General features: G+C 38.8%; 1 protein-coding gene across 5 annotated transcripts; it reads left to right on the top strand.

The window, feature by feature from the left end:
- The first annotated feature begins 173 nt into the window (after positions 1–173).
- LOC135473510 (ubiquitin carboxyl-terminal hydrolase 1-like) lies at positions 174–14,886 on the top strand. 5 transcript variants are annotated; one of them, XM_064753371.1, is made up of 10 exons: positions 174–299; positions 1,614–1,734; positions 1,919–2,062; positions 3,827–3,966; positions 4,814–4,879; positions 5,112–5,215; positions 5,529–6,958; positions 10,219–10,405; positions 11,667–11,771; positions 12,984–14,886. In XM_064753371.1, exons 3-10 carry the CDS (start codon positions 1,945–1,947, stop codon positions 13,639–13,641), a joined length of 2,808 nt encoding a protein of 935 aa, XP_064609441.1. In that variant the 5' UTR covers positions 174–299; positions 1,614–1,734; positions 1,919–1,944; the 3' UTR covers positions 13,642–14,886. The 5 variants fall into 5 exon arrangements, with proteins under 5 accessions (XP_064609441.1, XP_064609448.1, XP_064609433.1 ...); XM_064753378.1 differs by having other exon boundaries at positions 180–510; XM_064753363.1 differs by having other exon boundaries at positions 180–574.
- Positions 14,887–16,146: the final 1,260 nt, after the last annotated feature.

Genomic DNA, 16,146 nt, shown 5'->3' with positions numbered 1-16,146 from the left:
TTACTGATAGAAATTAATGTTTTCCTTAATCATTTACAGTTTATGAACTTCCTATTCACCAAAACGCAACAATGATAAAACTTAGATCAGAAATATGCTGGTAATGTTACAAATGAGGAAAGAGTCACTTTCCAATGTGCACATGAACAAAAGGGAGATAATTCGGATGGGAAGATTGTTTGGCGCGTTATAGCTCTTTTTGACTTCTACCCTTAGCATTTTAACTGAGGTAACCAGTTGAATTCTGGCAGAAGGTGGATCTTTTTAGTGAAATTATGAGATAAGTACTGATGTTTCAGGTACGTGGCCCTGTTAATCCGGCTAGAGCCATACCAGATATCGATTTCTCAGTCGGTCATGGCACTGACATGCCAGTGGGATCACGCGGACATTTTGTCAATGATTTAACTAGACAAGTGCCGAACCAGTGTGGTAGTAGTAGTGAAATATCAGTGGAGGAGGTCGACAATTCAAAGACAGTTGTTTTCGAAGACAGTTAGCTTCACCTAGGTATGAATAGCCCAGAACAGGATTTGCTCGATTTCACTCGTCTGTCGTACATAGGCTGCTGAGGGTAAGGTCAAATTAATTAACATGGTGTTGTTGTTGCAATCTGCGTCACGACTTGTGTCCAACGACTGGTGGCATGAAAATAAAGGCTGGCTGGATTTTCAGCTTCCGTCTCAAATGGAGTGGACAGCAGATAAGAAGATAGTTAGTACGCCGTCAGATCTGTTGAGCCACACACGTGCGGCTATGTGAACAGCAGATTTTTTCATTGAATCGATGTCACTCTAATACTTAACAACTCTACAGCTTGTGAATCTAGATACAGCGCTGTATTGGACTGAGGTCATTATAGATGCTGGCTCTTCTTTCGAAAGCCACCGTGAGACTGCCTGTCACATGCCTTGGTTTCCTCTCGGAATGCTTAATTGTGGTAAATGTGCTGTGCAGACATTGCTCAACACATCCGATAGACCCAGCCAGGAGCACAGGCAATAATGTGTTATCTTTAGAACAATTTTAAGACAATAAATAATGCAGGTACATGTCCGATATTTCCTGAAAGGCAGTAATTTGAGCTGTTCTTGATAAATACACAAAATTTTATTTTTTGAGAGAATATCGATTTTTCTGCTGAAGATGTCTAGAAAAGTTATCATAAGGAAAATTATTTATTTACTTAATACATACTATATATAACACATTAATATTCTACAGTACCTCTCAACTGGTATACTGGAAACATTTCTGAAATTCTGAATTTAAAGTAATCCTTGAATACACTAAATACATGTAGTTAAATGATGCTCCAAAGTGTTATTTCACATTTCTGTCTCTACTGCATTTGGTGTAAAATTGTGTGCATCAATGTAATTAAGTGTGAAGAACCATTAACTGTCGTAAATAAGGAGGTGAAGAAAAAAAACATTAAAGAAATTTGCCTATATTAAGTATAAATTCGCGAGTTAAATGTATGAATGTATTTTGTGTTGAACACAGTTAGGGTTTGTAGTATACATACTATTTCTTCATGCTGTTCATTTTTTCATTATTATTTATTTTATTTTTCATTTATTGTTTTTCATTATTAACTATTTCATTGCCAGGCATACAAGACAGGATGTCTACGGTAGAATTAAGCCCAGTGAAGAAGAGACGAAAGCTATCTCTGAAAGTCAACAAAAACTCACCTGGCGTAAACACACTCTGTGATGGCAAGTCAGAGTTGTAAGTCTTGATTCGAGGTGTTTCGAAATTTTTTTAATTTCTTGTCAAGAACTGTTTGTTCTATTTAGCAAGTGGTCCTTGACATTGATCATAGTGATATATGCTTCACATTCTGCATCAAGGAAGTTAACAGGTTCAGTTCCATTAACTGTAAATTATGTTTTATATATTATGAAATTTACAGGTTGACAAGTGTCAGAAGTCCAGCAAATGACACAAAGAAGGAAAATTGCTTCTGTAGAGAAAGGAAGGCTCACAGAGGCAGAGATTCCATCAACCCCAGAGGAACAAAATGCTGGCCCAGGTATCATTGGATTCATGAATCTAGGTAAGCAGCTGCTAGCAATTCACACAGAAAACAAACAGTTCATTGATCCCTGGTTACTTGCTGACAGTAGCAGGTTAGGATAGCTGGGTCAGTGGATTGAGCAATGGCAAATACATTGCCCCAGGTCAGACATTTGTTATCACGGAATGCAAAATGTATTTGATTTACGGTAATAATCTATTTTCAGTAATCCTTTATCTCGTTATACCAGAAATTGTAAATTTAGCAAATATGCCGGATGTGTGCAGTCATGCTGTGGGCATGTGGTATTGAGGTTCACCTACATCTATGTGTCACGTTGTTCAGTGGAACTCTTGAAAAGGTCAGTGATGGATCTTCATGAGCAGTTGATGGATCTTTTATATAGTATCTGTGCAATCCGTAGTAATGATTCTGAAATACAAATGATTTCATTTCTCAAAGTCCTCGGACAATTGGACGAAGTGGTCTCGAGCAGCAATGCTGCTTATGTAGGAATATATGTTGTAAATTCAAGTTTTTCGAAGGAAAACTGAAATCTTTATTGTTTGATATCACAGTATGGCAACAATAGCTACCTCCTACTGAAACCAGAGCTTGTCCACTGAAATTGCTGTATGTTTACACAAAAATATAAAATAAAATACAATCTGTAGTAAATGATATACCAACCTTTCCTGCATATCTAGTATGCCAAACTGAGAAATTAAACCATGTTTTTCAGAGTATTTCTTCAGATAAGAAATGATGCCTTTATCCTCAACTGTCACGGGTATGTAGGCCTTCATTAAATATTTAAACATTTATCGCTAAGAAAAATCCACCTCCCCAACCTCCCTGACAAGCTTACGTCTTCACTATTTGTTTGGCCTGTATATAGTTGTAATTCTGAGGTCTGTGTCAATGTAATTACAGTTACATATGTGCAACTAACTTACATAATTGAAACTATTTGGAATCTATGTGGGAGAAATAATTTATTTTTTTTTCTTTGTACATTAATAATGCAGATATTTTTTAAACATATATATTGTAACAATTGTAATATTTTTTACATTTTAATTTTCAATAAATTTTTAAATACCATCAAGAATGTAAAAATGGTTTATTACATTAGCCTAGATTTAATGATGCGGCATGAATTACATAGCGAGTGGCTTAACAGAGGTCTAATGTGTTAGATTCAAGTCCAGCTCATGCTGGCTTCCTCTCCGGCCATACTTTTCGGGGAAGGTCTGCCAGTAATCTGCGAATGGTTGTGGGTTTCTCCCGGGCTCTGCTCGGTTTCTTCTCTCCATAATGCTGGTCGCCATTGTATAAGTGAAATATTTTTGAGTACGGCATAAAACACCAATCAAATAAATAAATAAAGCTAATCTGTTAGATGAGACATGGATAGTAAGACTTAAACCAGTACCTATTACATGTAAACTTGTCATGGTCTGAGAGAGGAAAACATTTATCAACCTGCCCCTGTATCATATCTGGTATTATTTACATCAGATTCAAAGGCAAGAAATATGTCATTATTAGGGCTAACGGATACGTCTTTATAGGATGCGATTCTAGCTAGAATGGCCCTCACCGGTTCAGTCATGTAAGTTGGTGAGAACTATTGATTGTTTCCTCACCAACAAGTTTCAAGGCTGGTTCAGATGTGGCTTTCTCAATATGCAAGTTTTTTCCCCACATCTACTGAATCAGTTAAACCTTGTTGAGTGCAGCATTAAACACCAGTCAGATAAATAAATACATTTTAAGTGTATATTATGTTTTTCTTTTCAGGAAACACCTGCTTCTTGAATAGTGTATTACAAATTTTAAGATACACACCTGGTTTTCTGGATGGCCTGGAGGATCTCAATAAAGATGTTATTGAGGTTGAAAAACTTCAGCGTGAAATTACTGAAGAATCAAAAAAAGAGGTACAGTATGTCAGAATGCCTACCTTGGGATATTAGAACCATGATACAAGCAGCTGTAATTATTATCCCTTTGAAGTGACACAAGCCATGAGTGCCATATCGATGCCATGTCTATTTTTCCAGATTCAGAGAGATCTGTTGATTTTAGAAAGGTGTTGTGAAGTTTGCTTGGAACATGGTATGATTTTCTACAGGAATATTGTAAGTTTCAGCACCAAAAATAATACTTTGTGACATATGTGTGCCTCTAAAAATGTAATTCTGTGGGTGAAATTTTTGGTCATTTTGGGTATATATTATTAGCCCATTTAGCCCATCCTAACATCATATCTTTAATTACTTCTTGAGAACCCATGTCCTGCAGTTTCCAACTGATTTATCTAAACTGTTATGAATTTTATGTACTCAGTGTACATTTGCATTGTAGTAATTATTATGGCCCTTTGAATCGATTTCCGATCATCTCTTTTAGCTGTTTATGGATTTTCCTCAAGGTCCATTGATGTTTTGGAGAGGAACATGTAGAGGAGCATGAGGAGCACACATGTTCCAAACTCCACCTCCAGCTGGCATCCCCTTTTATCACTAACATGTATTGTTACAATCCCTAACTGGAGTCATTGTGAACAGCTTCGTTATGTCCTAGGACAATAGTCGAGATAGAGGTCAAGATGTACATGTATTGTCTAGTTAGTGATTAGTCCGGTAAAAGAACTCACTTAACCTCGCTTAGTTTACTAGCATGGGCAGTGTTTGCTGAGGTTACCGTTGCTATGACAGGTAACGTATAGTCATTATATATTGCTTACCTTATTTTCTGAAATTATTTGCCCTCTTTTTCTTTCAGCTTGGAGATGATTATGAGAAAGCATCAGAGAATTTGTCTTCACAAGTGGCCAAAATTCTCCAACAGGTTTGTTGTAAATCATCCACCATTTTCCTAAAAACATTGTCATGCTTTGGGACAAGATCCACATAAAGCTGCTGATAAAAAAAGGGAAAGACAAGTTTAATAGCTAAAGATGAGAAATTGACACCTCATTTTGTGTTCAAATTAAACCTTCATATATAGACAACGTTTTGAGGTATGACTATCACCTATGGGTTAAGTTGATAACTAAGCATTCCTCTTCATTTTGTTATAGCTGTTTACAAGGATGGATAGTCGTGAAAGAAGGTTTCGACAACTTGGCAGTTCTGCCGTTGCTTCAATGACTGTCAGACCTGACCGGCTTCTAGAAATACTAAGGTAAAACTTGATTTAAGCTGCAATGTTTGTTCTCCTAAGTCAATGCAAGATTATCATCTTCTTATGTTATCTAAATATTTAAAATAATGTGTACGTGCTGATAACTTTGATGTAGATAAAACAATAACACATTTGGATTTTAACTGTTGGCTCTTGACCATCTCATCATTAGAGTGTTGGTTCGCACAGGTGACTAGATCATAAGCGATGATTCCTGTATTTTTCTTATTCCTGTTTACATAGAATTCTTATAAGCTGTCTGTGAACTTGGGTATTTTAGAGGGACTTTCAACAAACTTTTCAAATTTTGCAGGCGGATAAATCCAATGTTTGAAGGTTACCTTCAGCATGATGCTCAAGAACTGTTACGTTGCCTGCTTTGTTACATTCAAGATGCCTTGAAAGAAAATGGTAAAGTCAGAACGAAATACAAGGAATTAGAAATGAAGAAGAAGACAAAAGAGAGCTCCTTGAACAACATTACAAAGTATTTTGGTATGGGCTCTCAGAAGATAGCTTCAAAGGCTGCTGTCAGCAGAACTGATGTTAAGACAGCTCTTTTTGTGGAAAAGGCTCAACAAGAAAGCTCTTGTTTGTTGGACACAAAATCACCTATGGTTAAACCTAAGAGTAAAGTCGTCAGAGTTACAGAGACTGTGACAAGTGTTGAGTACAGTGGCAAGAACTGCGAGACTATTACTAACTGCAAAGCTACTACAGAAAGTATACAAGCACACAGTTCATATGATGAAACAGATAGCATGTCCCAGGTGAAATCTGGCTCAAGTCCCACATGCAGAGTGACTTTGCCTAAAAAGAACTCTCCTGTTACTCCAGTCAGCACCACTTCTGTGTTAGACAGTGGAAGTGGAAGACGGAGAACCAGGCGCTCCAGCATAAGTCCCGCATCAGGCAGTGGTAACATTGATGTTACCCCAAAATCTGGAGGGACAAGAGGCCGTAAGCGCAAAAAGGTTGAGGCAGCAGATAAAGATTTACCCTTGTCACAGGACATAAAATGCAGCTCTGCAAAAAAATGTTCCACTGACACTGGTGGTAATGTAAATGGGCTGGCTGGAGGAGGCAAATCTCAGCCCAATGTCCTGTCAATGTTCGGGAAACGAGAAGCGGGCTGTAGGAGACTGGGGATGAGAGGTGCAGTGGTGGCCAAAATCCACAATGGTGTGGAGGCCCCTGACAGCTTACACTACAAACCAACCCTGGAGACGGCCAATCTAACAGAGATGTCCATTCCTGACCACACAGGGGATGGTCCGTCTGTTATACCAGACCCTTCAGTTATACCAGATCCTGTAGTCCCAGTCATGGAGGTGAGCTCTGTCCTGTCTCATAATCTGATCCTGAATCAGGAGGCAGCAGGGGGTGGGGGACGCTCTCAAGGGAAGCGCTTCCCTGGTGTGCTGGAACACGTCAGTGAGAAAAATCTTAAATCGGCAGCCCTTAGGGATATCAAGCAAGTAAAAGTGAAACTGGAGAAGTGTGACACTGTGTGCAACTCACCGCTGAAGTCAGTCAGTGCGCACGAGGCCATCAGGAAGCTGGGTGTCCCTGAGGACAAACACAAGGACTTTGTGGAGCACTTGTTTCAGGGGATGATGATGCTGAGGACGAGGTGTATGGAGTGTGAGTGTGCTCGCGAAAGGCAGGAAGTGTTTCAGGATGTCAGCGTCCCACTGAAGAAAACACATGTGGTGGTAGAGGATAACCAAAATGAGTCTGACGGTGAGTCTGTGTAACTTGTTTAAATAATAAGGATAATGGATACTAGGTAACTTTACCAAAGGTAAACCAATGTGTTTAGAGAAGGGCCCACTTGCACAAAGTCCTCATAACCTTAAAGAGCACGTATGGTAACTACCATGGCGACATAATACGAACAGTGCTGGTTGCCATGGTAGTTACTTAGCCTTAAAGTTAAGTGGGTGTCGTGCAGGTGGACCCAGATCACTTTCACAATACTTCTCGAAGTCATTTTTTTTCTGTAATGTGCCATTACTTTTTGAGGAAAGTTACAAAAAAGAAAGATTACAAACCTTGTGATAATGGGCCCAGCAATCCTGTTGCAAGCTGATGACTACTGTGAAGTGTTTAATTTTCACGTGGCACTAATTGTCACGGATTTTGCGGTCAATAATTTACCGCGAAAAATATTCAATATTGAAGCATATATTACGGGGAGTAGTAATAATGAAGGGAAATCTTTGTCAGGCAGACGGGTGTTGCGCTAAGAAAGCATGACGTGCCAGCTAAATTTTTTAACAGCAGGGAAGGGAAGTTATGGTTTATGTATATATATATATACAAACTCTGGTGCTAAGGCTTGGTGGGTGTAAAACAAAGTGGGAGTTCATTCGTCTTTACTTTGATTAGTGTTCAGTATGCCAGTAAAGCGAAAGAAAAGTAGATATGAACACCTGCTGGCTTCTAATGAATGTCACTCTGATACACGCTGTCTCATTGGCTGTGTCTCTCCTGTGGTCCAATGAGTGAGCTTCTAACAAACTGTGAAGTGTGTGTACAACAACACAATGGCCGTTTGACAACAATGGCAATGTTTGCAGTTTCTGACCAGCTACAGACGACAATTAAAACTGAAAACAATGCAAACTTACCGTGTTGCTTGATAAAGAATGAGTGGCTGGCGCCGATAATGGTGAATTCATATGTTTTGTGTTGAACTTCTCAAACGGTGACAGGTCACTTTGCCAGGTGTTTAAAAGTACTCATCAGTGGTTTGAAAAGAAGTGACACCTGTTTTAGTACTGCTCTTGGTAGGTGCGAAAGTAATCTTCTTGTGTTGTGATAATCCATGCCCCATTGTTTTAATCTCTGATCCAGATCACAAGGATTAGCCACAACACAGGAAACAAAGGAGGATTAAAGCCACCCATGATGATTCCTGTTTGACGTGCTTGAATAATTTCGGCCATATTATATCTCCGCAAAAATAAATTCCAGCGAATAATAAGAACTTTACAGTATTCAATTCCTTTGCATGGTATTCTGATTCTGGGACTTTTGTTGATCTAGAGGTGGTTTGAGGTGGCCTTCTGGTAGAAGACTAAAACTTGGTAGCAGTTATGCAGTGTACAGGGAGCTGTCGTGTTGTCTAACATAGACACATGCATCTTGCTTGATCAGTTTGTTTGTTTGTTTGGTAGCTATATAGGATAGAAATACAGTGCATTAATCAGTTCATCTAAAAATTTAGTTAGTTATTGATTGGTATTTTACACTTTACTCATGAATATTTCACTTATATGACGGCAGCCAGCATTATGGTGGTAGGAAATGGGGCAGAGCCTGAGGGGTGAACTCTTGGGGATCTCATTGGTGAGAGGCATCTGGGTCATTGTGTTGTGCTTAAACACTAAAGCCCTGTACAATGGAGGCCCCCATCCATCAAGTAAGTAAGATGTAGTAGTGAGAGAGGGAGAAAAGTTTCACAGACATGTGATAGGCTGATGTACATGTAGCTTGCCCGATCGTACAGCCGTCATTTCTGGATACCGAATCTCTCCTTAGCAGAAAAGTTTCACAGACATGTGATAGGCTGATGTACATGTAGCTTGCCCGATCGTACAGCCGCCATTTCTGGATACCGAATCTCTCCTTAGCAGAAAAGTTTCACAGACATGTGATGGGCTGATGTACATGTAGCTTGCCCGATCGTACAGCCGCCATTTCTGGATACCGAATCTCTCCTTAGCAGAAAAGTTTCACAGACATGTGATAGGCTGATGTACATGTAGCTTGCCCGATCGTACAGCCGCCATTTCTGGATACCGAATCTCTCCTTAGCAGAAAAGTTTCACAGACATGTGATGGGCTGATGTACATGTAGCTTGCCCGATCGTACAGCCCCCATTTCTGGATACCGAATCTCTCCTTAGCAGAAAAGTTTCACAGACATGTGATAGGCTGATGTACATGTAGCTTGCCCGATCGTACAGCCGCCATTTCTGGATACCGAATCTCTCCTTAGCAGAAAAGTTTCACAGACATGTGATAGGCTGATGTACATGTAGCTTGCCCGATCGTACAGCCCACATTTCTGGATACCGAATCTCTCCTTAGCAGAAAAGTTTCACAGACATGTGATAGGCTGATGTACATGTAGCTTGCCCGATCGGACAGCCCACATTTCTGGATACCGAATCTCTCCTTAGCAGAAAAGTTTCACAGACATGTGATAGGCTGATGTACATGTAGCTTGCCCGATCGGACAGCCGCCATTTCTGGATACCGAATCTCTCCTTAGCAGAAAAGTTTCACAGACATGTGATAGGCTGATGTACATGTAGCTTGCCCGATCGGACAGCCCACATTTCTGGATGCCGAATCTCTCCTTAGCAGAAAAGTTTCACAGACATGTGATAGGCTGATGTACATGTAGCTTGCCCGATCGTACAGCCGTCATTTCTGGATACCGAATCTCTCCTTAGCAGAAAAGTTTCACAGACATGTGATAGGCTGATGTACATGTAACTTGCCCGATTTTACAGCCGCCATTTCTGGATACCGAATCTCTCCTTAGCAGAAACAGTTTACAGTTTTGACTTTCCAAAGACCAGATTAAGGACTTCCTTAACCCAGTCAAAATGTTTTGATTATGCTGTTAAGCTGTAGTCAATCAATCACATTCTGTGTGCCGGATCAGTTTTGTGCTGCATCCAAAGTAAACAATGGATGAACTAGACCATCACCAATACCTGTATTCTAAGGTGCAAGCTTGCATTGTCCATTCCATCCTTAAGTCCACGTTTTAGGTGTTAAATTTTGACTCTTTCAAACATTAGCTGTGGGCTGGTAGATTAAGGCTGTTTCCTGCCCTCATGATAGTCTCTTTGCAATGATACCGGGCTGCATGGGTTGTAATGCCAGCTGATAGAAAGCGCAAGAAGAAGCTTAAGTTACACTACTGGAAGGGAGGTAATACATAACAGGTCATTAGTTGCACGGGTCCGTGTTGTATGTTGTAGAGGAGCCAGAAGAACCTTCCCTGTCCTGTTTGATGTCTGCTTTCACAGACGTGGAGAAACTGTGTGATGACAATAAGTACTTCTGCGAGAATTGCTTCAGCTATGTGGAAGCCGAGAGATCCTTGCATTATGAGACTCTGCCAGAAATCTTGACGCTTCATCTGAAGAGATTTGCTGCGTCTTCAGGGTAAGAGCATGCTTTCCAGGATGCAGGAAACGTTTGGTTTCTATTTAGTAATATGCAGTTTAACATATCAAGGTTCCAGCTGGCATTTTTTATTTCTTGATTCCAAATTTGAGCCACATCTAGTATATTATAACTAAAGCCAATGTTCTGTAGCCCAAGATGTTGCCAAACCTATTTTAATCATATTGTTTCACACCTTGTATCACTAAATGCTCTACACATACATAGTGCCACACATACATACAACTTTGAAGATTACTGTAAATGACTACCAGTACATTTAAATGTTGACATAGATTTAAAGAGGATGTGGCACTTTTATGAAGTTGGAAATGGGGCAGAGGAAAACCATAACATTTCCTCTGGACCATGATAATCAATAAGCTGAATTCCAATCAAGTTCATCAATGCCATATCAGAAAATTTTGGATCATTGACAGAAATATGCATGAAGAGGGTTTCTTAAGAGATATAAAATAAATGCTTTTAAAAATGAATTAATTTAACCTACTTCATTTCACTTAGAACAATAATCTTCCTTTTTCATGTAACCTTTAAAGGAGAAGAGAAGTTAAATGTCAAACAAATACCATTGAATAGAGTATGCATTTCCTCACAGGTGCATGCCATTAAAAAATTCTAATATGTACCTCAAGTTGAAAAATTATAAATGCGTATAATATACATATAATATGTAATATAAAAATGCCCAAATCCACTGTTGGCGACTCCATTTTGCCTAAGAACTAGCCCTGAAGTCTTCTGTGTTAGGAGAAGAATTGCACTCGGAAACGGCCATAGTGCAGTTGGTACATTTCAAGTAGAATTCTTCTTCCCGGAAAGTAGCGAACAGTAGAGTTCGTTTTCTGTTTGACAGTCGGGAAACCGGAATGTTGGATGTAGGTTCCCAAGTTTACACAAACAAGCCGGCAGTTTTATCGACTCTCGTTGGCTGAGAGGCAACACACCCCAACCATAAATTACAGAGTGTTAAAGATGGAGGACGGCATGGACTCAGCGATCTATACCAGCTTTGCCATATTCAGGCTTTAGGTGTTTGGCAAGGAAAAATCACAAAATTATGCAGCAGACACCACCAGATAGAGTAAAATGTGCTCTTTTCAGCCTATAGTGCCATTTTTTAAAATTTTCTTCTCCTTTAATGCTTGTCTTGGATGTTGATTTTCTCATGGTTAAAGTTTGTTGTTCATACAGCCAGTGTATTTACTGTAAATATTCTGATTTTTGTTTCTCTTGCCAGGTATTTTGGAAACTTGACTAAAATCAATGACCATGTGGCAACTCCAGAGTACCTGCCGTGTCTTCGGTACAAGTGTCCTCGTCCCTGTCACCGGCGAGACCACAGGTAAGCATACTGCAAAACCTCAACATCAGTATCAGATAATACATGTAATTCAAACAGTTTATGACAGTCATAATCAGGATGGAGTCGTCCTTTCGTTGCCCTGTCCTCAGGTATTCTAGTTTGACATGTTTTTGCTTCTTGAAATCTTATCATTTAGAGCTACATCTCTCATTTTTTGAGTGAGTGAGTGAGTGCTTGGGGTTTAACGTCGTACTCAACAATTTTTCAGTCATATGACGACGATCTCATTTTTTGAAAGTCAGTGCATATTGTTGAGGTAACTGCAGCCCGTAGTTGTAACATGTATGTGCAAAACGATTTCCCTGTAGTATATGAGTCTAAGATGTATTTCATCTATTTTGAAGTTACCTGTGTCTGTAGAAAGTTCATATCTGGTAATATCAATAAGCCTCTGCATGTTATTGTAGTGCACTTTCTATCATTTCTCTGAAAGTTTGGCTGTATGAGAATTTCTTGACGTACTCTAAATCTTCAACAAATTCAGCCACACACATAGTGCATGTCTTGACATATTGGAGGAATGTTACCTATTTTTGGACAGGTTATTTTACGGTTTATGTGCCGAAACAACACATTTTGTTCTTGAAAGTCTAAGGAATTTTGTTCTCAAATTGAATCTAATGTTATACTTCAGTGGTCGGATTTGAGGACTATTTAAGAGTATTTTAATTGGAGTATGAAGGTGTCTCCTCTAACATATCACATGTTATTGGGTACATCTTTCATTTTTTTCACTTTATCCTGTGCTGCCTGTCATCTGCCACATCACATTACCAAGATTACATGCTGATAGTTGGTTTGTCCTGTCTTGCCAAGAAGGAAATAAAGTTGATAATGTAATAATATGAACTTATTGATATCTTCTCTCCCATTAGTGATGCTAGTAAACCTGGAAGCTAGCAACACAACAACGTCCTGCACAGTTTTTGGTACAAGGACCGTATGTTTTGTACAGGACAAAAACCGTTATTCAAATGCTCCTTTTTACAGCCCCAACTTCTTAATACTGTTCAAGACTTCAGTGTTGTTATAGACATGGCTTCGTATACTTCTTTTAATTATACTTTGCCTTTATTTGAGGTATTAATTAAATTGTTTTAAAGTACATTTCTTTGACTTTATTAATGAATTCTTTATCGCGTGGTTTTTGTTTGTAAGGAAAATGGGTATACTTTCTTCGTCCCTTTTCAGGTATAAATTGTTTGGGTTGATTGCTCATTCAGGAATGAGCATCACATCTGGGCACTACATGTCATATGTAAGGTTGCTACCAGAATCCAAAGCTGTCCAAAACCTGATCGCTAAACCAGACAGAAATAAGCCACAGGCCTCAAAGTTAGAAAGATTCATGGAGAAAACCTTTGTGAAAGTGAAGAGTGAGTCTGTAGAGAAGATTGGAGAGAGCAGTGCTGGTCAGTGTGCTACGGGCTGTGCTCGTGGGGCTGCAGCCTTACCTGAGGAGAGCTTTAAAACAGGTGGTCAGGGTATAAAACTTTCTGAAGAGGACAGCCTGACAAGTTCCCATCTAGGCTCAAAGTTTGCGGATCATAATAGTGTAAAACCAGCCGGCGAGAATCCTCGGTTGTCCGATGCCGGTTGCGTAACAAAAGCTGAGGGCTACGTGAGGACAGAGACTGTGGAGGAAGTGGACTGTGTAGGGAATACCAGCCTGGGGGACACCTCCTGTGACGATGCGACTGAGGACATTTTCAACAAGTGGCTGGAGTGTGACGATGACTTTGTACAGATTCTGGATGAAGAGGACTTTGAACGTCGTCTGGCACCTAATTCTGGCTACAATGCTACACCCTATGTGCTGTTTTATATAAAAGACAAAGACATGTTCTAATATGAACCAAACATACTTTACAGAGGTATCCTTGCTGGACTCGTACTTAAAAACTGAGAATTTTGTTACACTAAATGCGAATTCATTCGTTAACATCATGCTTTTACAAGCTGTGATAAAACTGCAAGGACATGACTTGAAGGGGTGAATAGTTTTAACCATGGCCTGTTGGTCTGGCATTAAAAATGTTCAGTTGTTATAACTGGAGAATACAGTTTTATGGATGTTGATACCGCACTTTTGAACCCACCTGTCTGCATTAAGACCACCATAATTTGTTTTCAAGATGTTCTACATTTTCTTTGTGTTCCTCAAGCCTATGAGGTATTGTTCAGATGTTTGTGGAAATATACGTACGAAACTTCGGGATGTTCTTCATTGATATATGTTTTATAAGCACGATACTGTTAGAAGATACATCTGTATCGGTGTATACGCTGAATAATTACCTTGTATGGCATGAACCAGTTATTGACATTTACCATATGTGAGAAGTATATGGTTCTTAATATATAAGGCTTTCATGTGTCACGTTTTTGCTATTTTAGGTGTATTGTAGTGCCATTTATTGTTACATTTGTTCAAGTCTGTTGAAAAACCTTTTTAATGTGGCATTCATAAATAAGTTACTGATGGGCTCAATTCTTTGTTTTGAACTTTGATTTATGAGAATTCTTCAACTGAGATAATTTTTGAACTTGACCTTCGCAACCATAGCTACTTCAGTTTGTTGTTGAAGTTTCTTTATTTAGAATGCCCTTTCTGTTACTATTATTTCATCAAACTTTAATTTGAGGGACATTTGTTGTGGGAATTCCTTCTTTGTATGTGTAATTGTTTTACAAAGCTGGTAGCCAGACTGGGCTTATGGCTGTTGAATAATCTCACATGAAATCTTGCAAATGGTTGCATTCTAATTCTGTTCTGATCATTAGCCACTTTCACATAACTTCATCAACCAATATTTCCTTGTGCCACTAAAACCTTCAGGCAGCGTCATTTATAAAAACGTTAACGAGAAATAGGACGTTTTGTAAAAGTGGCCCCGTATCTGGAAATTTATTTTAATTATTATTCTTTTCTTTTCGTGTTTGAGCCGTCTGGTGAGGTTTGCACGTATGGCTTTTTCATTTCAGGATGTGAATTTCATGATCTTGTCATGTTGAATAAATTACATGTAATTATTGCACCATTGTTATTCTTTACATGAGCATTCCCATGAAATTAAATGAGAGGAAATCTTAATTTGTCGTTTCTTGTGAGTGAATGGTTTCATTTGAACTATTATCCCCTTGTCAGGGTAGTCGTTGGAGGTGGATATAGCATGTGTCCGGTCTGTCTGTCTGGTTAACCTGTTTGTTTAGGCCCAGTTTTTATAGAATCTACTGGCCCAACGATTGTCAAATCTTGTGTACACAACACACAACATCCAAGAAGGGACTGTCAGCAAATTTTACAAATACAAGTATTAATGTCTTTAAGAGGAATTTGTATGCATGTCCATTCAGCTTTTAATGTAAAGCAGTTGTTAAATTTCGTGTACACAACACACAACATCCACAGAGGAGAATGTTGGAAATTCAGCATATTTAACAATCATGTATTACCTGTGGAGAAATTTAATTACAATCATGTTAGGGACATTTTATTGTGATTGTCTGGTGGGCTTAATCTCTGAATAAACGCCTCACTGAATACCTAAGGAAAAAAGTAAACTAAGTTAAAGTAAAACCATAGCTGTTAATCAGGCCAATTTAAGGTGAGTTACAGAGAGTGACGTTGATAAACCTCATCATGTTGTAAAGGCTCTCAAAAAAAAAAAATAATCTTGTATTTAACAGAAAGTGAGTGATTCCAGAATGTATTCTGTTAAATATAACACACATATCCTATTAATGCAACATAACGATTCTATTAGACAAACAGGGCATCATGTTGAATGTTATAACATGTTATACATTCTAGCATAACTCAGACAACAGAATTTCTGTTAAATTTAACATAATAATTTGTTGAGTGTACAAAATGGTACACCACACATGCACCACATTTAGCCAACAACCGGTGAAGGAATCTGCATTATTTAAAGATAAATTCCGAACCCCTTAAACACCTTTTTATGATCAACAGAACTCCCGTCATCAGGCAGAATAAATATCTTGGTCATGAACGACATTATGAATTATATATAAATAAATAATATATAAAAAATAATATATAACCATCCATACATTTATATTACCAAGTAACCGATCATCGTTGAATCGTTTACTTTACATATGAAGTGTATGAAGTTAACTTTGGGGTCACGTTCAGCGACAGTATCGGCCGTATAATGAATGCTAGCAAAAGGGGCGTTGCTCGTATGCATGCATGTGTGAGCTTGGCTCCAAGTATTGTCCTTAGGTGCGGTCTGGCGTGCAGGGACCATGCTATAAGGTCCTGGGCAATACACGTGTAAGATCAGACATGCAAACAGATATATGTACAAGTCAGTAGCATTTT

The sequence above is a fragment of the Liolophura sinensis genome, chromosome 1, assembly GCF_032854445.1.
Source record: "Liolophura sinensis isolate JHLJ2023 chromosome 1, CUHK_Ljap_v2, whole genome shotgun sequence".
NCBI classification, from domain to species: Eukaryota; Metazoa; Mollusca; class Polyplacophora; order Chitonida; family Chitonidae; genus Liolophura; species Liolophura sinensis.
The sequence above is the reverse complement of the archived record's forward strand: the minus strand, read 5'-3'. Positions and strand labels throughout refer to the sequence as shown.